Source organism: Aplidium turbinatum, chromosome 13, assembly GCF_918807975.1.
Source record: "Aplidium turbinatum chromosome 13, kaAplTurb1.1, whole genome shotgun sequence".
NCBI classification, from domain to species: Eukaryota; Metazoa; Chordata; class Ascidiacea; order Aplousobranchia; family Polyclinidae; genus Aplidium; species Aplidium turbinatum.
In genome coordinates, this window is record NC_137484.1 from 2,509,178 (window position 1) to 2,536,495 (window position 27,318).

Sequence of the window (27,318 nt, forward strand, 5' to 3'; positions counted from 1 at the left end):
CATGACGTCAACGAGCCGCGTGTTTTCTTGAGTTGCCTATACAAACGCTTGTGCTGTGTCACAAACAGCACATTCAGAGTTGCCAGGTTGGCATTTTTTATGTTGTTTGGCATGAAAAAATCCTGTAATAAAAATAATTTTGTTTTGAATATTTTGTTTTGTCATCAGCGGAATGCAAGCAGGCTGCCATACTTTTGCTAGACATACTGCTGTATCCCAAGCTGTGAGTTTCCCACTCTGGTGGTTACGAGGATTTAATTGAAGATGATATATGTATTTCTGAAGAACATCTGCAGTAGGTGGTCTAAATTGTCCTTCCTTAAAATGTTTTAAAGGCTGCAAATTACCAAGCAAACCACCATTGTTCATTTTACTCTTCCTCAGCTCCATGATGGATACATGAATACGCATGGAATATTAGACAGTAGAACTGTATACAATACGTTATTATTATAATCATACAAGATACAAGTAGAAATGCTAACTGATCAATAGTGAAACCTAAAATACATTACAGAAGGTTATCGTTAAGTTCAGCTGACTTAATCTATTTTTTTACCACATGATTTAGATACATAGACTACATTATGCTGGGTGAGAGATGCTATTGAAATTGTGGCGGACTGTGACCATCTTACACTTGATCAGAGCTCTTTCCAAGCAATGAAGCGTGTACTCTAACATCTAGTGCAATGGGTACCCAGATGTTAGCTACATTGAGATGATCGGTTCCACGTTATACTGTTTATGACTCAAGGCATTTAACGTTTGTGGTGCCTAAGGAATACATCTTGTTGTAGGAATGAAGCGACTGCGACAAAATCATTCATGCGTGACTGTTCGTATCAATTTATTAATAACTTTTTTTCTGTTGCTCTGAGACACTTTTTAATATATTTTTTGAACTCCTTACCCCCAAAAACCCCTTGACAGCAACTTTCACCATTTTTCTAGTATCATTTGGCAATAAATTAACAAAAATCAGTCATGCGTGACTGCGTAATCTGGGTACTTAAACGATCATAACTCTGGTACCAATTGTTCAATTTTAGTAATTTTTTTTTTTAATTCTTCAGTAGAAGAAATGCTTTCAGATAATCTAGATATCAGTATACTAGGTTAAAAGTAAAGGGGTTTTAAAGGGGATTTTTGTACTTTTTATGAAAAGTTGTTGCCAAGAAACAGCAAATAACTTCCCAGACGTTGATCGAAAAAAAATTTTATGCATATTTTTGAAATCAGCATTGAAAACCCATGCAGAAAAGTCACAACATAGATAAAAACAAAAGAAAGTCCGAGGATTGGGGAGGTCTATTGCATATTCTTCCATATTATGTTCTATTGCACCTGTTTCGCATAGCAGTCAGCAGCTGAGTTGCAGATTTTCAAACCCTGGAGCAAAAAAGCTGCATAAGACACGGTAGTGTCTCAAGATATAGAAAAAGTCTCTCATGACGAATTCAACATACCTAATACAGACATAAATTCAGAATTTTGGTAATACGCTCAACAAAGCAATAATTATCAACTTTTGGAAACAATGTGATGAAAGAATATGAAAAATGGTGTGTTTCATGTCCATAAAAATGCATTTCCTGCACTCCCATCTTGATTGTGTTGATCCTTGTATGGGTGATTGGTGGAAGCGGAAAAGATGGTGAAAGGTTTCATCTTATATGGAAAGAAAATATCTAGGGCGGTGGATTTGCAACATGAAAGAGGGGGGGGGGTGTATGGTCCGCAATACGAGAAGATTTCTCTGTGTATAGACGCAAGTCACACAAATGTGATCACTTTTGAAGTGTTTTCATCGTTGCATGATGCATGTATGGCTTATATTTACGTATTATTTCTTTGTGTTTGCATGCTTACACGTTTAATAGAAAACTATGCTGGTTAATACAGAAAATCTTTGAGTAAAACTAACAATCGGAAAAAGTAACATTTTATCAAAAGTAAGGACATTTCAGATTTTTTTTGCTATTTTGGTAATTAGTTTGAAGTAACAGAACACAATACATAAAAATTTTTCTGCAACTAAAAATTTTGCGAAATTTTGTTACATGGTGTTATCAAAAAATTTCAAAGGTTTTGCTGTGCAAAATTTTGGAAAAGTTCAGAAACCGCTGAGATAGCCAGTCACGGCCTACAAGTGTACAAATTGCTCCGTAAAACATGCATGTTGAAACATACACAACAATAATTATGATGACAGAATAGCCTACCTTTCTTTCTTTTTTTAATTGTACAAAAAATCAATCTAACCTCTGAATCTGATGATGATTAAATAGAATATATATATGTTGTTGTTGAGGTGTGTTGATCGTTAGTCCTTATCAAGAAAATTGCTGCATTGCAGTGATATTTTTTGTTTGAACCAATACCATTGTCAGTGATGCTTAAGAGATATTTCGTCACAGATATGTTGTACCTATTGAGTGCATCGAGCGACACCACCGACGCTTACATGACCACCTGGCTCCATCACCTGCTGACAACCACTATCTACGCAAGCGTCATAGTATGTTGCTCTATTTGACTTGTTAAGTCGCATTGTTTAGGAAACTACTGTCGCAAACTTGATAACAAATCAGCATCTACTGTAAACAATGACGTGTTCTCAGTGTTTATGTTAATTGCTGGTACTGTATCAATTAGTTCATTTCTGAACTCGACGAAATATTGCCATGCGTAAACATTAACATTATACATTTTCAAGAAATCACCGATTCGATCGTCTCTGAAAAAAACTATTGTCGAATTGGGATATTTCCAAATCTGATTCTTTGAGATGGGTCATTTCGGCCAAAATACGTCATATCTGTTTGATAGCTTTATCCTGCTCACCGGTATCTTAGGGAAGGAGCAGTGGTCATTATGATGTCATTTCATAAACAAATCTTTTATGCGTGTTGATAATATCGGAATTTGCTTTATTTGTTCGTTTTACGTATGTTTCAATTTTTCTTTTTTAAATGTGCTTGGTTAAGATGCTATTACTATAGCGAGATCGATTCTTAAAAAATTACACTAAGAGGTTTGATTATTGTGCAAATGCTAGCATTTGATGAATGCAAAATAGCAGGACCATCATACCCTGAGGAAATGCTACTTTTGCCGTATCTCCCACCCTGTAATGTGTTTCCTGATGTACTAAGTAAATTAAGATTTAAAAACAATTTATTTGAGGATGTAGACATGAAATACTGTTGCTCAGGTTGATGGATGCTTTGCCTACGTCGCTGTGGTGAGGTTGCTTGCCGAGCTTTCCACCCCGTTTGTCAACATGAGGTAGGTGGCTCGCTTGCAGTGAAAAGCATCCAGAGTTTGTGTACTAGGAATTGTCTTTGACTTCACCACCCTCCACCTTTTGATAATTCAAACACTTTCAGGTTTTAAGTTGAGTTTACTACTTTATGTTCGCAGTCTCGTTATATTGGAGCTTCTAAGTTGCATCCTCGGTGGCAATTATCTCAGATAATTGTGTTCAGCCCTTGGGTGGCTACATAATTCAAATAATACGAATGTTATCACTCCAAAGGAACGTCTGCTTTGGATTCGTCCTGGATGCACAAATGCAGTTATAGGTTTTGGGCTATGAGTTGACTAATCTGTGACCAGCTAGTATGCTAATTGGCTGCCCTAGTTTGAAAATTTGAATTCCACATGTCGCGGAAAACTTGTGAGCTTACCATGTAGAAGTATAGAAAATATTAAAACGCAAGATATTAAAACGCAAGTGATTACTTGTATATCTTGTTCACTTATGCTTGAAATGTCTCGCTTTCAATTAGGGCAACTTGATTATCCCTTACCCCTCGTATCCTTTGGTGATTGTACTTTTGAATGTTTTTCTGTTTCTTTGTGTTTCGTCATGTATAATGATCATACATATATAATATATTCATCTGCTGGTTGGTACACTTTCATCACCAACTAGATCAGCTTGGTCTCAAAATGCGAACTAAACATTATAACGAATCTTATACCACGTCACGTTTTGGTGTTTTTTTTAATTATGTCTTAGAAGAATGGCATAAAAAAAACAAGTTGTGCGATATCCTTCGCTATGATTAATTTGACAAAGGATGGCAATGCTGCAAAAACTGAAATCGTTTTCCATTTTTCGAAACCACTTTGGCGTTGTTTGTGAATGGGCTATCAACTAATGAAGAGGCGAAATTAACTGTTAAATTCTTAGGTAACGAAAGATTTGAATCGCCAGCCATGGTATTTTAAAGTCCTCGTGTGACCATGTTAGTTGCGGCATGTGCTGGATGAGCTTGATGTGGATTCTTGTTTCCATCAAGCACGGAACTCGGCGATTATGCTAGTTTTGTGACGGATGTTTCACTCAGGTGGATCCTGGACGTGTGCAACATGAAGCGGACCAAGATATATTTTATCAACGGATGGTTGATGGTGCTATCCTTCTTTCTATGCCGGCTTGCCATCATGCCTTATTGCTACATGGTCGTCTACCCTTTGAAGGATTCCGATGCCATAGACAGGTTGGTTTGAAGAAAAGTTTATTTTCGTTGCATCGAGGCACATTTTGAGCAGCACAACATTGTCACTTTAGTTGTCGCATTTAAATGTAAGTCCAGTGGTTGAACTTGAAGGAAGAAGTTTAAGTTCTTTGGTTAAACTGAAGTTGAAGGAAGCCAATTTTCGTGTCCAACTTCAACACTCAAGACACAACAGCGTGCTTCTACCTTTCGAATGTCTTACAGTCTGTGTGGCCAGTAATGTCTTGCGGAGACATAACTGCGTGCTTTGGAGCGGCGTCGAAGCCTTTTCGAGCGTTGTACAGGCGCTCGGCCACGCAACCAGCTTGCCAATAATGCATTGACATCATTTGCAGACTAAGCGCGCGATTGTAAATGGTGGTTTGCGATATTGTCGCCTAGCAGTGTTGCCATTGTGACCACAGCATCGCTTTTCTTTCAAATTATTGTTTTAACAATTCTAAAATTATAAGACTGCAAACTCGTGGCGTGAAGAATTGTGGGATCTGCAGCCCGACAACTTCCACTGTTGGCGAGTGCTGCACAGAGATGTAAACACAAAGTTTCAAACAGAACTAAGTAGAACTTGGTTAATCCAAATCTTTGCCTAATCCGGATGAAACTGGAAGTACAAATGAGTCAGGCTTGATAGAACCGTCATCGGTTAATCCGGATCTTCGCCTAATCCGGATGGAATCTCCGGTCAAATCGAATCCGGATTAACCGAGTTCTACTTACTTATTTATACCAAAGCATATGCCTTCTTATGGTTGTCAAATCAATGATGCCGGTCTGGTGTCGTCTCTCGTTACGAATGATTGGCCACATTTTGCTTTCCCAGGTTGACCCTTCCTCTGATCTGTTACGTCACGGCAGCAGTGGTGGTGGACACTTTGAACATCTATTGGTTCACTCGAATGATGCGAGGATTGGTTAAGTACTTCAGGATAAACATTGCTGACAAACAGTCGTAGAGAGAAATCTGCACATCTGGTCAAGATGAATATTGAAACATTTGCGGCTTCCAATCGATGATTCCTTAACGTCAAGATTTATTAATTTAACGTCGCATGTCACCGATTTGCAAGCTAATGCTCGGTAGTTAAAATGAACCGGAAGACAATAAATCTTCGTGTCCTCTTCTGTCCACATTCAGTGCCTCACTAAAGGCACAGCTGCGTGTTCGGGATGAAACGTGTGTGACGCCACGCACTTGACCAGCCGATTCCAGATGATATTGCGAATATCGTTTCACTAGACGTAAGTTTCGCCGTTGCATTGTGTTGTTGCAATGCACACTTCTTGCACCGGGCAATTTGTCAATTTCATTCGTGTCTTAATTTTATGTGGTTCCTTGTTCTGTCGTTAGTATGACGTCATAATAGATGAAATTTTAACAGTTTGCACCCAGTCTAGTAGTTGTGTCTGACGTTTCGTTGCTTTTTAATCGTTTTGTTGCTTTGTGATTTCTGAAGTGATTGCACTTTTGTGGAAGTAGCGCTACATTATCGAGTGTTTCAAAATTTAAGATGATATTTAAACGTTTGGACTTCATCTGATCGTAAAGCTTCAACTTATAAGCAATGAAATGAGCGCTAATGTAATGTTCACATTCAAAATCTTTATCACTCTTTCAGAGCATAGCCGTAGGAAAATAAAAAAAACTTGTGCCTGCGAATTTTTGCAAATATATTTTTAAAAACGCTACAATTTACAATTTCCTAAATAACTGGACAAATTTACGACTTTTTTGTAGTGAGGTGCGACTCCATCTCCTACCGCCATGTTTCAGAGGGATTTCCAATTTGATTCAATCGAGGTACGTTATTGGTTGAGCACTTGTCCTGCTGAGCAACCTGCCGTGCCCTGTGCTGTTGGAAAGCACACTTCTTGCACTAGGCAATGTCAATTTTATTCGTGTCATATAACTTTGTATGGTGTCCTTGTTTTGTCGTTAGAAACCGGCGGATGACGTCATAATAGATGAAATTTTTAATCAGTTTGCACCTAGTGCAGTTGTTGTTTCTGATGTTCGCTACTTTTTAATATTTTACACAGCGTCACTCGCTGGTGTCGTCATTTGTTTTTTTGATCGTGCAATGCTGCCCGACTGGTGCGTTGCATGCAAAGTATGGAAACCTGACCGCACATATTGAATTTAACGCCACAATAATTGCTTTGCTTACGAGGGAGTCTTTGCACTATGTAGACTACCCCTGAGACCTTCTTACGCGAGTGCTGTGCTTGCGTGTGACCTTCTATTTTTCAAGTGTCTGTATGATCGTCTTTTCACGTTTGGTTGTCCATAGATCCCATTATTATGACATCAACACTGTGATTTGTGTCGCAATAGCTGATTAGTTTAAATTCTAGTTTTCCTCAAAGCTCCTGCTACACAATTTCCACAATACAAGTGATTGTGGAAAGCCTACTCTTTTTGATTGTGCAGATTTGTAGACAGGGTTGCCAGACTGACCATTTTTCGCTTTTTTGTGAAGTGCTTTGGCTATTTAGCGTTTAAGAAGGATGGTCTCTTGAATGATGCAGAAGCATTTTGGTTTAGACCACTTCAAAGACCCACCTTTGTATGCTACTACTTACTTAGCGAACTCATAGGCGAGTTTTTTGACTTGAAGTTTTGACAAACCATGAAATAGCTTGGAAGAGTGAATCACATGATCAGCCAGGACTTTCTCTTCTTGTTGACGGAATACCTGCAAAAATTCAGATGTGTTACCATATAGTCTACTTTAGCCTGCTACATTAATTCACAATCATACCAGATAGAAGTACTATAATAAAATTAGCTGACAAGAGGTTTATAAATTGTTGACGTTGTTTTCCTGTGCATTCAACAAGTCAAACAAAGGCAATACGGTAATGAATTTTAACACTAGAAAATTAACCTGTTACTTAAGAGTAGCCTACGCTAAGCAACAAAATATAAAGTTATTGTGTGTATGCAGTGATGGGCATTATCGGCGATAATTTATCGGCGATAATTATCGGCGATAAATTTTTATCGTTTATCGTTATCGCTTAATTATTTTTTCAGTTATCGTTATCGCCAAAGGCAATATTTGATTATCGCCGATAATTAATCGCCGATAAATTTTATTTCGGATCAACACACAAGTGGAAAGACAATGAAAAGTAATATTTTTACTATAGCCACCTAGTTAATGAAACTAAAATTAAAACCAGTTCTTCTTCAGTGCCTGAAGTGTGTGTGCACAGGTCGTTGTCATGGGAGGGGCACGCCCCCTGCAGCGACGGCCCTGACAACACAATAATTTTTAGAGTTGCAAATTGCAATGCAATGAAATGCATGCAACAAGTCTCTTGTTGTTTTGCTGCAATCGGCAATCGCGAGTGAATTTTACAATTAAAATGTAAGCGCACAGGCGGTACAGATTCCTTTGAAGCGAAGCGAAAAAAATTGGCAAGTGGTTTATGAAAGTGTCGCAATACGAGGCCGCTTTTACATCGGAAACATGGTCTTTCGCGCCACCATCACTGAAACAAGTCATTGCAGAATATGATATTGCTTGAAGCATTTGACATGCAGACCGACATCACACTTTTTGCATCTTGTAGTAGTTTTTGCATGACAATAGGCGCATCGAGTTGCGTGGTAAAATTATGCTAAATACAGTATAACCTTTCTCATTTACCTATGCTGCATAGACGAGTGGTGACAGCGCTGGAACGGCAATCGAAAGGGCGCCGGTTCGACACCGCTCATGAGCATACAGTTGCGTGGTAAAATTATGCTAAATACAGTATAACCTTTCTCATTTACTTATGCTGCATAGCCGAGTGGTGAGATCGCTGGAACGGCAATCGAAAGGGCAAGACACTTAAAGGCATGCCTGAAGGTGGACATGAAGATTGGCTTTCTTGCCTTCCCGTCCACTTAATCTAAATCTTCAACCACCGGGCGTAAGCCTGAATACGACGATGATTTACCTATGCGACATAGCCAACCTCAATCAAATATTTTTATTCCCACTAATAATACAGTGCCTATATTGTAATTCTTATTTCAACAACTCAGCGTTCTGCCATTGCTTGATGGTGTTCACAAAGAAAACAGAAAATTTATCTGAAATTATCAGTAAATTACGAGAATTATGTTATTGTTCTTGAACAAACACGACTAATTTGACAAGCTTGATGGATTTCACAGTATGCACATTTTTACTACCAATAACGCTTAAGATTACTGATAAATTTTCAAGCATTTTGCGTTTTTTGGAATTTTTTTAATTATTGCTGACTTTGCTATAAACAGCCCTTTAAGCAGAAAGCAAAATAGAAAGTTTGAAATTTTTTATGGTAGTTTCATTTGATTTAATTATTTTGCCTACTGCACGTAAGCGGCAGTGTAACTCAATTGATAAAAGCATCCAACTGGTATCTGAAGGTATAACTATAAGCACGGCGGTTACCTCAGTGGTTTGATTCTGGATCAAGAGGTTGAAGATTCGATACCTACTGCCGCTGTTGCGATTCTATTCATGCATAACTTACAAAAAGTTTTGTCCCTTTACAGTATATTATGTTCGATTTTTCGTCATGTTGATGAAAACAGTTCGTGCTGCATGGGATGGGGCAGCGCTAATCGAGAAAAAAAATTATCGTTATCGGACATTATCGGCGATAATTTATCGTTTATCGTTATCGCTTAACTTTTTTTTGATTTATCGTTTATCGTTATCGCTTTAGGCATTTTTCGTTTATCGATTATCGTTATCGCTTAACTGAAAAATGAGTTATCGCGCCTAACACTGTGTGTATGTAGGGTAGCCTACCTGCATTGTCACCATGCTTTTCTTGCTTATACTTTGGAAACTTGTTTTTGATGGATCAGTGGCCGAGTGGTTAGCGCGTTGGGCTCGCAGTCGATAGCCTGCACGTTCGACTCCAGCCACCCGCACTTGCTGTTGTTTCTCTGGGCAAGAAACTTGACGATAATTGCCTCTACCCAGTGATCGATTTCGAGTAATGGGTAGTACCAAATTTAAGTCATAAGTAGAGTAGACAACCGGAAACAGACATTGCAGTCGGCTGCAGCGTGGGTCAGGTGTAGGGGAGACTGGGGTAAAGTGTGCAATGGGGTAAGATGAGCAACCCCTGTTTTTGGAAAAACGAGTCGGCGGAATTTTTTTATTTTTATTCTGGATGTATCACTCATAATGCCACTTCACTCAATTTATTTGTTATGTCCACTGACAATTGCATTTTACAATGGCACGCAATTATATCAGATTATATGGCATATGTCGAAAATTCGAAATTTTTATTTTTTTGCCAAAAACTGAATAACTTTATTGTTACACTATGTAAATCAAATCTGTTTTTTTGTATTGGTAAGTATAAAGTGTGAGGATATTCAATAAAACGTTCAGGTTGGTTAGTCTTGTAGTTTTTTAAATATTTGTAATTTTGTCACAAAAATCAGGATGGGGTAAAGTGTGCAATGCTAGTTGAAGTACTGTATCTTGGAGCAATTGCTCAACTTACCCCAAAATAAATAGCCTTAGCTTATTTAATGTTTGAACTGTTGAATTTGTGCCTTTTTAGGTTCGTATTGGATAAAAAAAACAGTGTTGTGTTGTGAAGCATAATGCCTCGCAATTATACAAACTAACTGACAGGGGAATGCTTCAACTTAATCGAATTGCTCAACTTACCCCAGGTCATTGCTCAATTTACCCCATACAATTTATGCCGGGGTAAGTTGAGCAACACGCGAATAAGTATCAATATAAAAAAAAAAATAAAAATCGCAAGGTGATAAAACTCAATCTAAAATGTAGCTGATTCACTAGTGTTTTAAGTTTACCCTATTAAAATTTTCCAAAACAAACCGTTCTTTTGTAAAAGCAACTTAAGCAAAAAGGTGCTCATCTTACCCAACCCTTCCCATGTCGGAAGGCGTACACCGATGCATAGCGCTCAAGTCCGCTTTTCCGCAATGCAGGATAAAGATAAACAAAAAACAAATTTTTCATATCTTTTAATTAACGGGACAGAGTGCTTTTTAGTACACTAAATTCTAATGCAGCTTTTCGCAAAGAAGACTGCTTTTGTTGAACTTGACGTATTGCAATTCTAAATTTTTCTAATTTTCATTGGCAAGGGTGGGAATCGAATCCACGTCATCGAGATGACTAATTACCTAACCCGCTGGGCTATGGTGCTGACGATGAAAGGTTTACTCAATTTACTTTCTCTCATGTGGTTTTCGTGTTTTACTCGTCACAGAAAACGTAGCTTATGATTGGTTCGAGGTTTCAGTGGCTGTTGCAGATGGCCTAACCTGGCGCTGGTTCGGCTCTCGGGGTGTGCGCTTGAGTAACACACTTCAGGACCAGGGGCGGCTCGCTAGTGTGTGCTGCGGTGCTGCAGCACTCCCACAAAAATTTTCACGAAAAGTTTCTCAAATATTTTTGCGTTTTTGCAAAAGCGTTTCTTCTGCCCAAAATGTAGTTTATGTCTTCTGTTCACAGAATTGCTGACTGTGTAAATTATATTTGGCAACTCTGCGTGCTGTGAAATATTTTGCGCAAGGTTACAATAAAACAAACACTCGATCATGACGTCAACGAGCCGCGTGTTTTCTTGAGTTGCCTATACAAACGCTTGTGCTGTGTCACAAACAGCACATTCAGAGTTGCCAGGTTGGCATTTTTTATGTTGTTTGGCATGAAAAAATCCTGTTTGGCTTTTTTTCAAAATTTAGCAGTTTTTTGGCCTTTTTTTGTTTTTTGCCCAAAAAAAATTGTTTGGCATTTTGTAATTTGGCCTTTTAAACGTTGTTCACAAGACTAACCCACTTGTTTGGTTTTAGGCTTTGCAGCTGTTGTTTATCACTGACCAGTCAGGCCTGCCGCCTGTTAGGCTACTGTAATGAATATTAATATTTTACTAATACTAACATTGTTTTACCAAGTGAGTTACCATTCCCCTGCCGTGCTCAGATGCTGTGACAGCACAATAGCTAGAACATGTTATTCATATTTGTTTGTTGATCGTCCCCTTCAAAATATTACACATTTGCGAAACTTTTAAATAAGCCAGTTTTATCTTAAACTTTTATCACAATTTAGAGCTGAAAATTGAAAATACGCTCAGAATATACCTAATCAAATGTGATTTTTCAAAATTTTCTGGGGGAGGTCCCCAGACCCCCTCAGTTGAACTCGCCTTCGGCGAACACGCAGCACCCCCATTTCTAGAAATCACCAGCCGCCACTGTTCAGGACTGCTTTTCATTCAGCGACACTTGTGGATGGAATAATTCATCCCAACAACACTTTTAGTTCTACCATGGTTCTACAATAGGAAGCTTCACTCAAGTGTCAACCTCGGTAACCGGAACCGTCAAAAGCCTCATATTGCAAAACTACTAGGAATAACAACCTATCATGGCTTTGTCGATCCGAGGATAAAAATTCATAAGTCATAATAACCAAACCAAATTTTTCTTGTTATGGCACTGGAACGTCAGTTATTGATAAAGATTCAAAACCAACCATATGTGTGTTTTCAGAAGTTTATTCCTGTTTTTTAACTAGCGTGTGAGCATGAGGTTACTAGCGTGTGAGCATGAGGCTACTAGCGTGTGAGCATGAGGCTACTAGCGTGTGAGCATGAGGCTACTAGCGTGTGAGCATGAGGCTACTAGCGTGTGAGCATGAGGCTACTAGCGTGTGAGCATGAGGCAAGGCCTATTTATTTTTTGGTCAGAAAAAAATTAGAGTCTTGTTGAGGTTGGATGGATTGTCTTTGTTTGGATGCAAAGCGAAACGTAGCCTATGTGTAAAACAAAAACGTAGGCTACAGTGTGCACTATGCATCCAATGAGAGTGCGAATGAATGTAGCCCTAAAATAACGTACCATAGGAGATCGTGGAGTCGGATGCAACCTAGTTCGTACCCTGAAAAGATCGAGAGAAAAAATTAAAAAAAGCCGAAGTCGCTGATCGCAGTTTCCGCAAACATTTTAAAAATTTTCCCCTGAAAAGATCGAGAGAAAGATAGCACGAAGTCGTTGATCGCAGTTTTCGCTAACCCTAACCCTCGCTGATCGCAGTTTCCGCAAACATTTTTCTGCACTTTCCGCTAATCCTAACTATAGACTGATCTATGCTCTAACGCAGTTTCCACAAACTTTTTCCGTATAGTTTCCGCTAACCTTTACCCTAACCTGGGAATAATCTATGCTCTAACCATAGACACTTTAAATAACTTAGAAGGACTCGTAACTCGCAATCTCGGGTTTTTAAACTTGGGTCCCAAAAACTTAAAACTAGTAGGCCTATGCGTAATTTGCACAAATTGCGCATACATAGGCCTAACCAGTGGCGTAGCCAAGGGGGAGGTTTGAGGGTTACAACCCCCCCTTTGGCACGCGTGTGACGTCACGATATTGAGAATGATGCTTTCAGTCTAAAAAAAAATTGCCTAGTTTTAAACAAAATTGCATTAAAAGAGCGAGTTTTGCCAATACCAAACATCTCAGCCAGGAATTAGCAACAAGAAAACACAGAGACTTAGCTTTATTTCCGAAAAATGCCGAAGAAAACATGATCTTATCCTTTTGCTATGCTACCAGACAGCACCATTTTACAGGAATATTCGTACCCACATTTTTGTTGAAAATGCTCTCAGAATGTACCAAATTCAAAGTAATTTTTCAAAATTTTCTGGGGGAGGCCCCCCAGACCCCCCGCCGCTCGGTGGTCAAACCCCCCCCCCTTTCAAAATTCCTGGCTACGCTACTGGGCCTAACTATGACTTATTGTAGGCTACTATGGCTAACTGTTGCTAAATCTATTGAAATTATACACAACAGTTGCAGTTAACGAGCAAGCAATGTTTGCCAATGAATTGCAGCACAAATAAATGGTTTGTGATGAAACAGTTGAATTAAGAAGTTGGTCAGCAGCGTAACGAAGTTTCAAACCGTCGAAAGCATGACAAAGAAATGTGAATTGCAACTAATTGCAACGCTTTTCACAAATTGCAACTGAGCACAATAAAGAACTCTCTTTCATGAAAGAGGCGAAAATGCATGTTGCACGCTGGCGTGATATTGAAGCACTCTACAATGAAGATCGTAAAACAGCATCCGTTTAACAAAGGTCACATACACAGCTGTGTAGTAGAGTGGAGTGAAAAAAACTTTTTATAAAATTTTTATTAGCTTGGGGTTGGAAAACTTGCCAATTACTACTAAAACTAATTGTGCATATTTAGAATGTAATCTGACGAGAGCTTGATCTGCTACCAGCCACTTGAAAATTTACCATTGGGCCATTCTGTGTCAATTCACACAGTCAAGAAATTCAACCTATTCAATTTTTCTTAAATTTTACACACCTTTTCACTATCTTATATGATGAACACCTGCAAAATTTGAGTGAAATTTATTGAGAAACACGAGAGTTATAAAGCATTTAGTTTGGGGGCGTCTGCTGAGGGGGCACAATTTTTTTACTTTTGGCCATGTTTGAGGTCCTATTACTGCTTAAGTAAATTAGGTAAGAACCTAATTTTTTTACAGATGATAGTAGGCTACTTCTGCCAAATATTGAAAAAATAACATCGTTCGTATTTGTGAAGAAGGGTGTTCTTCCCGGCCATCAGCACAAGGCTGATCACTCGCTAGTACAGCGAGCAGCAGTAACGCTTCGCTAACCAGAACGGTGTAGCTTCCACGCTAGCCATAAAGACCTCCAATAAACGGTTAAGTTTCTGGGCAGCCGATTGTAGCATCGAATAGGGCAGCCGATTGTAGCATCTTTCCACAAGGATAAGAGTTAAACTGACTGGTAAAGCGGCGGTCGATTACCCAAGTGGCAAGAATACGGTGCGATACTGATGAGCCCAGCCTCATGGGCGAAACACGTGTCTATCGCTGTCTATTCGATGCTACAATCGGCTGTCCAGAAACTTAACCGTTTATTGGAGGTCTTTATGGCTAGCGTGGAAGCTACACCGTTCTGGTTAGCGAAGCGTTACTGCTGCTCGCTGTACTAGGGAGTGATCAGCCTTGTGCTGATGGCCGGGAAGAACACCCCTTCTTCACATGTCCTACCCCTGGCACCTGCTGGTTTTGTGGGCTCTTTTCTTTCCACAAGGATAAGAGTTAAACTGACTGGTAAAGCGGCAGTCGATTACCCAAGTGGCAAGAATACGATGCGATACTGATGAGCCCAGCCTCATGTGCGAAACACGTGTCTATCGCTGTCTATTCGATGCTACAATCGGCTGCCCAGAAACTTAATCGTTCGTATTGTCACTTTAAAAGGTCAAAGGTCATAGACATCCTAATGTGGCCGTTTCCAGCTCTCGATTAAAATTTTCCAAATTTTAAAAACTTTGCTAAGACCCTATTTTTGATTGGTTTTGGCTGAAATTTAGTAGAAATGTTGTTTACAGGAATCTCTATGACATTTCAGTGTAAATTTTTACTGGGGTCATGGGTAACCGGGATAAAGGACCTCTTTTTTGCTTTTGTCATTTCGACCCATGTTTCACATTAAATACCTCCCAACCTCTTTAATATTTTGTACTAAAATTTTTTCAGTTCATAGAGAATCCTGTAAACAACATTTCTACTAAATGTCAGCCTAAATCAATCAAAAATAGGGTCTTGGCAAGGTTAAGTTTGGAAAATTTTAATCGAGAGCTGGAAACGGCCACATTTGGATGTCTTTGACCTTTTAGAGTGACAATGTGAACGATGTTATTTTTTCAATATTTGGCAGAAGTAGGCTACTATCACTTGTAAAAAAATTAGGTTCTTACCTAATTTACTTAAGCAGTAATAGGACCTCAAACATGGCCAAAAGTAAAAAAATTGTGCACCCTCGGCAGACCCCTCCAAACTAAATGCTTTATAACTCTCGTGTTTCTCAATAAATTTCACAGGTGTTCATCATATAAGATAGTGAAAATGTGTGTAAAATTTAATTTAATTCTTGTTCCATTGACTTAAGTAAAAAAAACACCAATTTTTGCCAAAATTGTAATATTTTTGCGACTAATAAGCTTCAAAAGACCTTTCATTGATATTTTAGAACAAAACAAGTGTGAAAAATGGAATCCTTGCCCCCCAAAACCCTGTAAAAGACATCAAAAGCAAAGTTTTATGAATAGTTTATACCACATTTTAGATGGACCCAAGTTTGGATTTGGGACCCAAGTTCCAAATACCGAGCATAGCAGATACTAGTCCTTTCTATTTAAGGTGTCTATGGCTCTAACCCTAACCCTCGCTGACCGCAGTTTTCGCAAACATTCTTCAGCAGTTTCCGCTTACCCTAACTCTAACCATCGAGTAATCTATGCTCTCTAACCCTAATCCTCGTTGATCGCAGTTTCTGCAAATATTTTTCCGCAATTTCCGCTAACCGCAGTTTCCGTTAACCGCAGTTTCTGCTAACCATACTCCTCGAGCTGTTTGTAGAAACTCCCATCAGCGACTTCGGCTTTTTTTAATTTTTTTTTCGATCTTTTCAGGGTACGAACTAGGTTGCACCCGTGGAGCCTGCATTCACTCAAACTGTTATATCAGTGGTTCCCAACCGGGGGGGAATTCCCCACTAGGGGGCATAGGCGTAGCCAGGGGGGGGGCGAAAAGGGCCATGGCCCCCCCAAATATTCAAAGTTTAGATTCCAAAGTTGAGCCCTTTGTTGAAAATATAATAAAACTTGTAGAAACTTATAACGCTTTTCCAAGAGATCTGGCCAGTAGCGTAGCCAGGAATTTTGAAAGGGGAGGATTTAGCCATCCAGCAGCGGGGGGTCTGGGGGGCCTCCCCCAGAAAATTTTGAAAAATTACTTTGAATTTGGTGCATTCTGAGAGCATTTTCAACAAAAATGTGGGTACGAATATTCCTATAAAATGGTGCTGTCTGGTAGCATAGCAAAAGGATAAGATCATGTTTTCTTCGGCATTTTTCGAAAATAAAGCTAAGTCTCTGTGTTTTCTTGTTGCTAATTCCTGGCTGAGATGTTTGGTATTGGCAAAACTCGCTTTTTCAATGCAATTTTGTTTAAAATTAGGCAATTTTTTTAGACTGAAAGCATCATTCTCAATATCGTGACGTCACACGCGTGCCAAAGGGGGGGTTGTAACCTCCAAACCCCCCCCCCCTTGGCTACGCCACTGGATCTGGCTATTAACACCCCCAAAGACTTGTTTAGACACACAGAAAGACTCCAATAAATTTTGCAAATCGTAAATCGCGCAAAATTCACGCGATTTACGTTTCTTTTAACTAATTTGTAGAAGCAATTTCAGAATGGCTTACTCTGTTGGGTTTTTGTGTAGTTATTGAGTTTTTGTGTAGCTGAGTTTTTGGTGTTCTCTAATTTTAGCCGCAGGTTTTGCCTGTTCGTGTGTAAGAGCTACCTTTAATAAGTTAATAGCTGTTTATCTGCTAATAAATTTCATACAAATATTACCTTAAAAGTGTTTCCAGAAAGCGTTACAATCCATTATTTGAGTGTAATTTTGCAAAATTTTTCCGGGGGAGCATGCCCCCGGACCCCTCTAGTATACGCGTGCCTTCGGCACGCTCTACCCCCCATCAGCTTTATTGCTTCCTTTGCTCAACCCACCAGGATACGCCACTGCACATCAGGTGGCGATGGCTCAAATCAAACACTTTGTCGTTTTCTTCAATTCATCAAATATTTGGCCCCTCCAAAAATTTTTTCCTGGCTACGCCACTGCTAGGGGGGAAATTGGTTTTAGGATTGTAAACCTTTTTAAGCCCAGTAAGTTGGTCTACACTAGAGCGTTAAAGAGGAAATTATTATTAGATTAACTCCCGACTATTGAAGTAACTATGCATTGACATGGATGCAGAAACGTAACCAAGCGAGTGCTTGAGCTCAGAGACGAGCTGAAATTCTTTTTTGACCTTTAGATAAACTTGGAATTTGTTACATTGCTAAATGATGACAGATGGATTCCTTGCTTATTTGTTTGGTCCATTGAATAAACTAAATCTGAATATGCAAGAGAAAAACACCAATATACTGTATATATTGAATCGCCATCTCCGTTCAAAGCAGATTGCGCATCAACATTGGTTATCTGTATCTATGAACCATTGACATATTGATACCATGTGAATTTACAAGCTGTACTGCTTCCATACTGGCTCAAGGCAGGTTGGAGGAGAGTGATTGATTAATGTCACTGTTATTAGGAGATTGTCTTAAGGTACTAGAAGGCTCTACTGTCCTGGTCGAGGGGGACTAAATTTTGTCTGGCCTCTACTTTTCGACCAGCCTGGCTTGAGTGGCCCTTCAAGAAGCAGATGCCAGTACCGCTCAGCATTTAAAGATGCTTTGGAAGCTTTCACCAGCAAGCTTGATCATTGAAAGAGAAAAGTTAGAATAAACAATTGTTAGTTAGTCAATAAACAAAGTTAGAGTTATCATCGGTGGTGGTTGTTGACAGCAAAGAACAAGTTCTTCCAGAGTTGGAAAAAGAATTGATTTTGCCACATCTCACAGCTTTATAACTAGAATTTATTCGATATTTTCCTGAAGTTTATGACGATGAGCTTGATTTAATACGAAATTTGTTCACATTGTTGACGGAAAACCTTCCGATAAATTGCAGGATGAATTTTTAGAACTCAAAACGGATTCTTGCACAAGAGACTTGTTCAGAGAAAAATCGATCACTGGATTTTGGCCATTAATGTGTAATTCCTACCTCAAAGTGGCAGAGAAAGCTATTCGAAGTATATATCCTTTCGTTTGCTTTTACTTATGTATGCAAATCAAGTTTTTTAACTCTTGGAAATGAAAACAAAACAGAGAAACAGATTAGACGTGGAGAATGATATTAGTTGTGCTCTTTTCAATACTTTTCCACAACATCCATGAGTTGTCGAAACAAACAATCACAAGCTTCACACAGACTGTTAAATGCATTGACTCTTATATTTTAAGTGTATTCTTAGAATAAAATACTTTTTAGCACCGTTCTTCATTAAGAAAATTATTTTAGTATGAAAAAGAATATTAGGCGTACAAGCTAAAAAGCTTATTAGGCTACTAGTGAAAATTTAGTTTATTTTCCAAGACTTAGATTAAAATATTAATGTAAACGAGTTTTTAACAAACGAAATTTTTAAGGGGGCAATTTAGACTTGAATATCGACTAAAAGGGTCCACCGGTTAAAAAAGGTTGGGAACCACTGTGTTATATGAAAGCAAGCAGCAATGTATTGCGTTTTTAAATAACAATTTGACAAAACAAAAAGGAAGGTAGAACAGAAAAAAAAAACGAATACGGCAGAAGAAATGTGGATATCGCATCCATCGCTCCTGATTATTCAAGAAGTATTTTGTGCAAGTTTTACAAAACACTTTGTAGCCTTTTTTATGTGTTTTTTATATTTTAGGGTAAATTGTCCCACACCTTGATTGCGATTGGGTATTTTACTGTGAATTTCCACTTGAGTGTAGGGTGTTATACAAATGTGTACAGTAGATGACACATGTGTGATTGTGTGAAGAAAGTTCTAAAGTTATCCGCTAATTCGTTATTATAACACTTGCAGGTTATTTTGCAGTGTTCAATGTTAATGAGTGTAAATGCAGGTTCACAGTAAAAGTAACTCCATTTTTTGGGCACTTTAGTGAAAAGTGAAGGGATTCTATATTTTTTGTTATTTCTCAATGTTTAGTAAGATTATTTGGTCACATTGCACTTAAAATTGAGTGAGTGATAAATTAAGATATTTTACTACTTTTAAACTTGTTTGGCTTAATTTTGAGGTTAATTTGGCTTTTTTATGAATTTCAGATCTGGCAATTCTGTAGGCCAGGGTTACCAGATTGGCCTTTTTAAGGCCGAATTTTTCGAATTTGGCTTTTTTTAGAGTCTGTTAGCCTTAGAAATTACCGTATACATTTGGCCTGTTTCTAGATTTGGCCTTAAATTTGGCCTTTTTTAAATTTATTTTTCAAAGAGAAAGATCTTCAAAAGAAAACAAGAAAGTCTTAAAAGAGCAGAAACAATGATTTTAAATAAATCAGACATACAATTAGAAGAAACAGATAAACTCTTGCTGATGCATGGCTTAAATTTTGTCCCCACACCCAAATGGTCTCAAAAAATGGAAACTAATGAGTGGTTAACTTTGCACCAACACATTAGAAGAGTTGAGTGGTTTAACGTTTTAAAACATGGCGAACAAGAGGAGGAACAAAAAACAATCATACCACCCAAATTAAAAGTAACAAAACACTCCCGACCGGACCCAGATCTCATTGACGAAAAAATTAAAGTTTACACTGACATGGCTACTTCAAAATTAAGAAATCTAGGAGATATGGTCACACATAATTTTAAACACAAGAACAATTTGGACACAGGTCTAAGGAAAAGCTTAAAAAAGCTCACCAATCTGACACAAAACAATAAAATTGTCATTTGCAGAGCGGACAAAGACGGGAAAATTTTGATACTAAATTACAAAGATTATCAACAAATCTTGGAACGAGAGTTGAATTCTTTTACTAAAATGGATATTACACAGAAAGGAATTGATGCACAACTGAACTTGATCCTGCAAACATGTGAAAAGAAAATAATATTACTTCACGAACTAAATGTTATTGACGACGATTTACTCTTCCATACAATTGGAAGAAAAAAATCTGCACAGGGGTCATACACCAAAATTACAGGTAGTAAAGCAAAATATTTTTCGACCAAAGACCCAGCATTTGCCTACCCCCTGTTCAAAACACACAAACTCACACCGGACAATTTAAAAACCATTAATGTCACTGAAATTCCTGTACGATTGCTACCAGTGGCGGCTCGTGACCTTTGATGATGGGGGTGCTGCAAATTTTGATGGTAAGTATGACGTCATAATCCAACACGAACAGACGATCGCCGAAGGCGCGAGCTTCCTAGGGGGGTCTGGGGGCATGCTCCCACAGAAAATTTTGCACTTTTATATGCTCTAAAATGTCATTCTTGGTGTTTTCAGGACAAAAAATAAAAATTTTGAGCAGTTGAAAATGTGGACTTTTAGAACTTTGAAATAAAAAAATTGGTTTTTCTTAAAGGTTGGTGCAAAATAGGAAATCTGAAGTGATAGATGGGAACATTTTGCTCATATGAATATCAGTCAATCATTTTATTTTTTGTCATTAACACAACGAAAAAGATACTACTAACTACAATAGTCGATATAAGCCTACCAGCACGTTAATGAATGGGAAAAGGTGGCAAAACCTTGAAAGGTTTAAAACGTGCCTGAATAGAAAATCATGTAGTAGGCTATGTTCAGTTAGCCACGGCCACAAAACCCAATAAACAAACAGTAAAAAATAAAACATAAACAAGCACACATGTAGTAATGAATGACATCCTAATGAAAAGTGTTGTGGATTGAATTTGTCAGTTCCAATATTGATGTGGATGAGCACTGAGCAGTAATCATAATAATAATAATAAGATCGAGAAAGAAAACCGAACATAAAAGAAACCCATCCTCAGGCAAAAGCCCGTTTCAATGTGGCCCAGGAGAGCAGATGTTGAGCTCTTTCTATGGTCAGAGTGCACCCCACACAGTAGCCTACGACGATTGAGGTTTGAGATCCAGTTTAAGTTATTGTTTCTTGTCCTGGTGGGTGATGGAATGGATGAGCTGGTAGATGATGATGTCCTGATGGTGTTGATGAAGCTCTTATCTCCTATGGTGTCGTGTTAGTTATGGAGTGTTGCGTTTGCTGTTAATATCTACAAACATAAAAGTACAGCACAAGCAGTCAACATTATTGTTAGGTAGGCCTAATCTTTTGTAAAGTATTTCGGATTTCAACTGGAATCTTCATATAAATGTAAAAAACAGCCTTTCTACGTTGTCTTTCTATTGCGTATCCGTTTTGTTCGCTTAAATGTTGCTTTAGTTTGTGGACAAAAAGTGACTTTGTATCACTCTTTCTAATTGAAGAAGGAAATTCGTTCCATGTTTTTGCACCTGTGAATTCTATTGAATGCTGAGTTACAAGCTTTTTGAGAAGTATGGAATGTTTAGAGAACCATTATCATGGTTTCTTGTACACAGGCTGTGAACCTCTTTGACATATTTAAAACGGTTGAAGAAGCAATCTGGTAGTAAGTTGTTGTGAAATTTAAACACGAAAACACCAATTTCCAGTTTGAACACAATATTGCTCAATTGATATCGGGATCTTGCTACAACTATCATTGTTGGGACAAAAAATACGATGAATTCAAAGCAGACTTTTTCTCCTAATTTACAAGTAACAAGGAAGTGTCCAACATGAGAGTGACAATCTAGTACAATATACATTGGTTAAAATTATTTGCAGTATCATATATAAATATACATATAAAAAACAATGAAAACTATTAATACTACAAAAAGTGCTCAATGCCAAGCAAAAAGGCAAAGCAGAGCGAATTAAATCAAATATTCTATTTGAATAAAACCTTCTGATGATCCGTTAGGTGAAACAATTTGTAAAGGCTTCAGATAGTAATAACTATATTATATTTGATTTAAATATACATATATAAGCACTGTTTTGTAAATAGTTACCAGTTTTAACAAATTAGATAGGCTATTAATAGGCCTAACCCGAAACATTAAAAGATTAATTAATCAGTACATACTTAACTTTAGGATGTCTTCTGAAGATTTGATTATGTGTGTCTGTGAATAAATAAATACAAAACTGTTGCCATTGATTGTCCAGACATTTCTTTTCCCAAATTGGTGTTTTGCATCATTGACGAGTTGAACTTTCCGTTAAGTAGTGAGTTACTCAGTCAAGGCCATGGATGATCCAGAAAAGTTTTTCTTTTGCTGAAATACAAGATTTCTTGTGGATTATCTGACAAATTTTATTATGATGGGTTATTTCATTACTATAAATAACAAATAAACAAAAGACACAAAGTTCCTACAGTGCATGCTGCACATGCACTATGCAGGCTATAACTAGGGTGGATACAACTTAGGTAAACAGTGGCATAAACTACAAAACATAAGTTATATACTTACAAATAAACTGCTTCATATCAACTGGAACCAAGCTTATTTATAGACAAAATCCATTCTTCTTGTTTTCTTTTGAGCAAAAAGGTAAATGACTTTGTCATTAATGTCTGGGAGACAAAATTTATTTTCTATGTTGAAATGACGGCAAGAGCATTTATTGATTAGAGCCTTTCTTGATTGATGGTACTCCTCAGAAAAGTTTTGATTCTTTTTAATGTTGAAAAGCAGCGTTCAGACTCTGCTGTAGTCATATAGGAATGGTCAGGAGGATTTTTACCAGTTTGGAAATTTCACTGAGAGCATCATTTAAATCACTTTTCTGAATAAATGTCAACAATTCAAATAACGCGGAATATTCATGCATGTCCGACCTGCTGCAGAATACTGCAAGTTCAGTTTTAAACTTTTCTTTTTCTATGATGATGGGATATGCTTCAACAGTTACTGCCACCTCATGTATGGGCAGTTTATTCTTAAAGCTATTGAAGCTTCTCTTGTTGAACAATTTTGCAGCTACTAATTGTTTGGTGAAGGAATATCTAGCCATTATGTCAACGCATATGCAGTCACACACCTCCTTCGCTTCAGCCATAAGTGTTTTTGAAGAATTCTCACAGTACTTTTAAGTTTCTTATCACAGAAATTGCACTTTTGAAATTGCTTATATATTCATGTATATTAGAGTGGTTCAAAAAAATACAAGTTTCTCGGAATCTTCCTCCACAAGGCTTAAAATGTGCCATTTCCCAATAGAAGTGCCCTTGCAAAAAATTAGAGTGATTGGAGATCATTTGAAGGTCAATCAGATTTTCACTTTTTTACCACATTCTGCCTACGTTAAACCTTATCTCACACAGGCCGATATTGTGTGCAAGACTTACAGAGGGAGGAATGCCTCCTATTATCTCGAAAACCACAGCAGAGAATGAGCTAGACTTATATATGATGCAGAATTAAACTTAGTGTGTATGTAAACAGCATTTATTAACTTAACACCCAACAAAGCAAAAGTCTTATATCCATACTATACTATCGGCAACTACCATTATTATTGAAAAATGTTCACTCGAAACCGGCAGTAGTCTCACCAATCATTTTCATAGGTTAAATAAGTTTAAACATAATACAATTTTTTATTTATCACAAGAGACATCAATATCACGTCCACGATAAATGAATTAAAATACAATGTTAGCATCAAGGACTGTGGTGTTAAATCAGATATGACATTCGGCCATTGTTTTCATCACAGTCTCATTTCAGGCTTTGTTGAGAATGAGGGTTGCTTTGGTTGGCACCGGAAACCTTTTCCTGTGGGTGCTTACTAACTGCAGTAGGTACTGTTCTGAGTCTCATCTTTGGTTACAGCTGAATTGTAGGACTGAATTAGTGCAATTCTTCGCTCGGCTGCGTCATTAACCACTTTCAGGAGACTGACACCGGCTTTAAATTTATGGTATGCTGGGTCTGATGCCCAGAGGTATGGGCATGGGGAAATTGGCAAGGAATGCTCCTGCTTCTTTGTTACCATTTGTGCACAGCAGATCAAAAAGCTTTAGTGACCGACTTGTTATAAATGACTATTGGAGATTGATGGTCGAAGCCTGTCCCATCCAACCGCTTCAGAATTTTTGGATGTGGTGGTCGTGCCAAGTTTGTCACCATTGCTGTTTTGGCTATCCTCAAACAGCGCAAGATGCTCAGAAAAATACCACAAGTGACGATGGAGGCCGGAGGGCCTTCAGAGCTGCTTTCTTGATATGACATATTGGGTAGTGGTGAAAGAGGTCGAGAACTTTCAAGTCGTTGTTAGGAGCTCTTGTAGCTAATGGAGCCTCGTGCCAGTACCGTGCATAAACAAGAGCCACAAAGAGACAAAACTGGGATAAACCAGTGATCTCTTTAATGGTAAGTTTGAACTGGTCCCGGAACAAAATTATCTTTAGGGAGTAGATGGCCTTTGCCATCCACCTTGCACTGTGTATTACAAGTTTTGCCTTTGAATATCTTTGAACAGAAGAATATTGAAAAATAAGGTGTTTTATGCATCATGTGGTAAAAAAGTGAAAATCTGATTGACTTTCAAACGACCTCCAATCAGTCTAATTTTTTGCAAGGGCACTTCTATGGGCAAATGGCACATTTTAAGCCTTTTGGAGGAAGATTCTGAGAAATTTGTGTTTTTTTGAACCACTCTAATGTATATACTTTCAACACATCAATATTTCGAGATTGCATTTGGTTGAAAATCACTTCAACATGAGGCATTATTTGATGAAACAGCTGCAACCAACAGACAATTTTTCGTTGGTAAGTTAATGCAAAATACCTGTTGCTTCTGAAATGGTATGATCAGTAATTGATGTAGACTGTAGGCTATTTCATCAAGGCAGAATTTTAAGGGTTCCAAATGTTCATGAACTTTATTAACTGTTCGTATACGAAAGTTCACATTGACAGCACCACGTTGCAGCCTCCCATGTCATAACCTATCCTTCTACCAGTCTACAACTTGCTGCACAAGTACGGTAGCCTAGCACTTATAAACCATCAACACACAGCCTGAAAATAACAATGCGATGTGGAATTAATGTAAATATGGCAGACCCTGCTCAGCAAAATGCTGATGAAAAATCTAGCCAATTAGCATTGTTCTTACAGTTAGGCTACACCCCTAGATTTTTGACCTTAACTTATTATCGCAAGTAAACAATGAACCAAGCTTAAATTTCAATCAATCAATCAATTTTTTTTTTTTTTTATTATTATTTTTTTTTGAAACTTGAAAATTGAAACGGTTCCAACGCAATGAGATCATCTCCGTCATCAAAAGTTATATTTAATTAAGTAAGAATGATAACCTAGTCTAAGCTTTATCTTTTCGTGCAGAAAGCAAAGCACATTAGTCTAACCACCTAACATTGTGCTTGAAAACGATGAAGTACGGTATACTTGCAACAATAGCTAGCCTGACAGGCAACTGCAAAATTTGCAGTTCGGAATTGTGCAGTTTTAAAGCAACCTCAGCCAAATATGACGTCACCATTCCTGTTTGTTCTTCTTTTATAAGATTGCAACTGCAGAGCTTGCAGTTCAGAGCTTCCAAATATAAAACTTGAAAAATCATAATAATTTTTAAAATTCAGAAATTATGAAACTTCTAGTCGGTAGGATCTATAGACAAAATAAAAAAAACGTGAAATTAACAAAAAAAAAAATTCTGAAATGTTCAGGGGGTGCTGCAGTTCTGCAGTTTCTATAGACGAGCCGCCACTGATTGCTACAGGTATCTGGCCACATCACAACATCCCGACTCACCGCTTTAATTGAACATTTGGTTAAACCCGTCAGCATAACCTTTTGTCAAAGTGAAATAAATGAATTTTGTAGAGATAGCAAACACTATCTAGAAACACTCATGCAATGGCAATCGGACAAACAAACCCAAATCACAGAAAAGCTCAAAAGCAATCAATTACATTCAGTCGCGGCTGATGTCAAGGCTTTATATCCTAACGTCAAAAGGTCATTAATTGAAAAGGCACTGAAATATGCTTTGGATCAACACACGACATATCCTCGGATTGCAATAGAAACACTCACAGATTTGACGTTGTATTGTCTTGACAATGTTATCACGCAAAACGGTGAGAGTTTCTATAAGCAACCAGAGGGTATAATAACAGGTGACAACCATTCTGTATCGATCGCCAACATTGCCATGCACTACGTCATCAAAACAGCTTCCAACACACTGAAACAAGCAGAAATATTCAAACGCTTTATAGATGACGTAATTTGGATATCATTTGGCCAAAAGACTACAGAATTGATAAAACATAGCTTGATTACAGCATTTCATGATCACTTGGAACTTACTTTCAGAGAAATCAACACCTCCCAAACCGATAAAAATGTTGAGTTTCTAGATGTTAACCACCGCATTTGCAAAACTTCGAACTTCAAATTTGTGACCACCAACTACACCTAAGAAACAGCTATAGACCGCTTGTACGGTACCGTACCTCAATGGTAAATCACATCACCCCACATTCACATTCAAGGCAATCATAAATGGAGAAGCATTACGACTCAGGAGATTGAATGAAACAACACGATTATACTGCAGCACTGGAACAACTTAAAAACAAAGCTTTGAAATCAAACTTTCCCCAGAAAATTACCAAAGAAAAAATTCAACTTGCTGAAAAATGGACAGAACGACTACCTAAACCCACAGAAAAAAATGCAACCAAAGCCAACAGAGTAATCTGGCCTACATCATTTCCTATAGTTTACTCAAGACCACCAACGCAGAGAAAAAACTACAACCCAATCAAATGATTACATATAAAAAGCCAAGCACGCTAGGAAATTTACTTACAAAATATAAAAAAATTGCCCTGAATACAGAAACACCAACCAACGGCTTCTCCAAACCATGCGGCAAATGTGCACTATGCGGTAACCATGGAGCGCATAAGCTTATGATAAAAGAATGCACCTCTATTAAATGTAAACCCAACAAAAATTTCAGTCTTAAACAAAAATTAATTTGCCAAAATTACTTAATATACATTGCAACATGCACTATATGTCACGAACACTATGTAGGCCAAACCATCACAAAGTTTTCCACACGTTGGGCCACACACAGATCTATTTGGAACAGTTTTAATCACTCTGATAAATCCGGTGACAAAGCAGCATTATTGAAACA

At 37.9% G+C, this 27,318-nt stretch overlaps 1 protein-coding gene and 1 long non-coding RNA gene across 5 annotated transcripts; one reads left to right on the forward strand and one right to left on the reverse strand.

The window, feature by feature from the left end:
- The first annotated feature begins 568 nt into the window (after positions 1–568).
- LOC145782166 (TLC domain-containing protein 4-A-like) lies at positions 569–6,972 on the forward strand. 4 transcript variants are annotated; one of them, XM_082593931.1, is made up of 5 exons: positions 569–696; positions 2,421–2,521; positions 3,218–3,291; positions 4,359–4,511; positions 5,350–6,972. In XM_082593931.1, exons 1-5 carry the CDS (start codon positions 693–695, stop codon positions 5,480–5,482), a joined length of 465 nt encoding a protein of 154 aa, XP_082450057.1. In that variant the 5' UTR covers positions 569–692; the 3' UTR covers positions 5,483–6,972. The 4 variants fall into 4 exon arrangements, 3 of the variants coding, with proteins under 3 accessions (XP_082450057.1, XP_082450056.1, XP_082450058.1); XR_014290818.1 differs by lacking the exon at positions 569–696 and having other exon boundaries at positions 1,864–2,521; positions 5,350–5,768; positions 6,265–6,972; XM_082593932.1 differs by lacking the exon at positions 569–696 and adding an exon at positions 1,931–1,955.
- Positions 6,973–20,669: 13,697 nt separating this feature from the next.
- LOC145782523 (uncharacterized) lies at positions 20,670–23,672 on the reverse strand. The gene is made up of 3 exons (XR_014290842.1): positions 22,602–23,672; positions 22,211–22,403; positions 20,670–21,310 (listed from the first exon to the last, which is right to left on the reverse strand). It is a non-coding gene; the product is annotated as an uncharacterized LOC145782523 (long non-coding RNA).
- Positions 23,673–27,318: the final 3,646 nt, after the last annotated feature.

What these genes read in the sequence shown, in the direction of transcription:
- LOC145782166 (XM_082593930.1), top strand. Translation starts at nt 2,396, where the DNA reads ATGCTTAAGAGATATTTCGTCACAGATATGTTGTACCTATTGAGTGCA. An exon ending in CTATCTACGCAAGCGTCATA is followed by an intron (nt 2,522 to 3,217) that starts GTATGTTGCTCT and finishes ACTGTTGCTCAG; the next exon opens with GTTGATGGATGCTTTGCCTA. An exon ending in GATTCCGATGCCATAGACAG is followed by an intron (nt 4,512 to 5,349) that starts GTTGGTTTGAAG and finishes TTGCTTTCCCAG; the next exon opens with GTTGACCCTTCCTCTGATCT.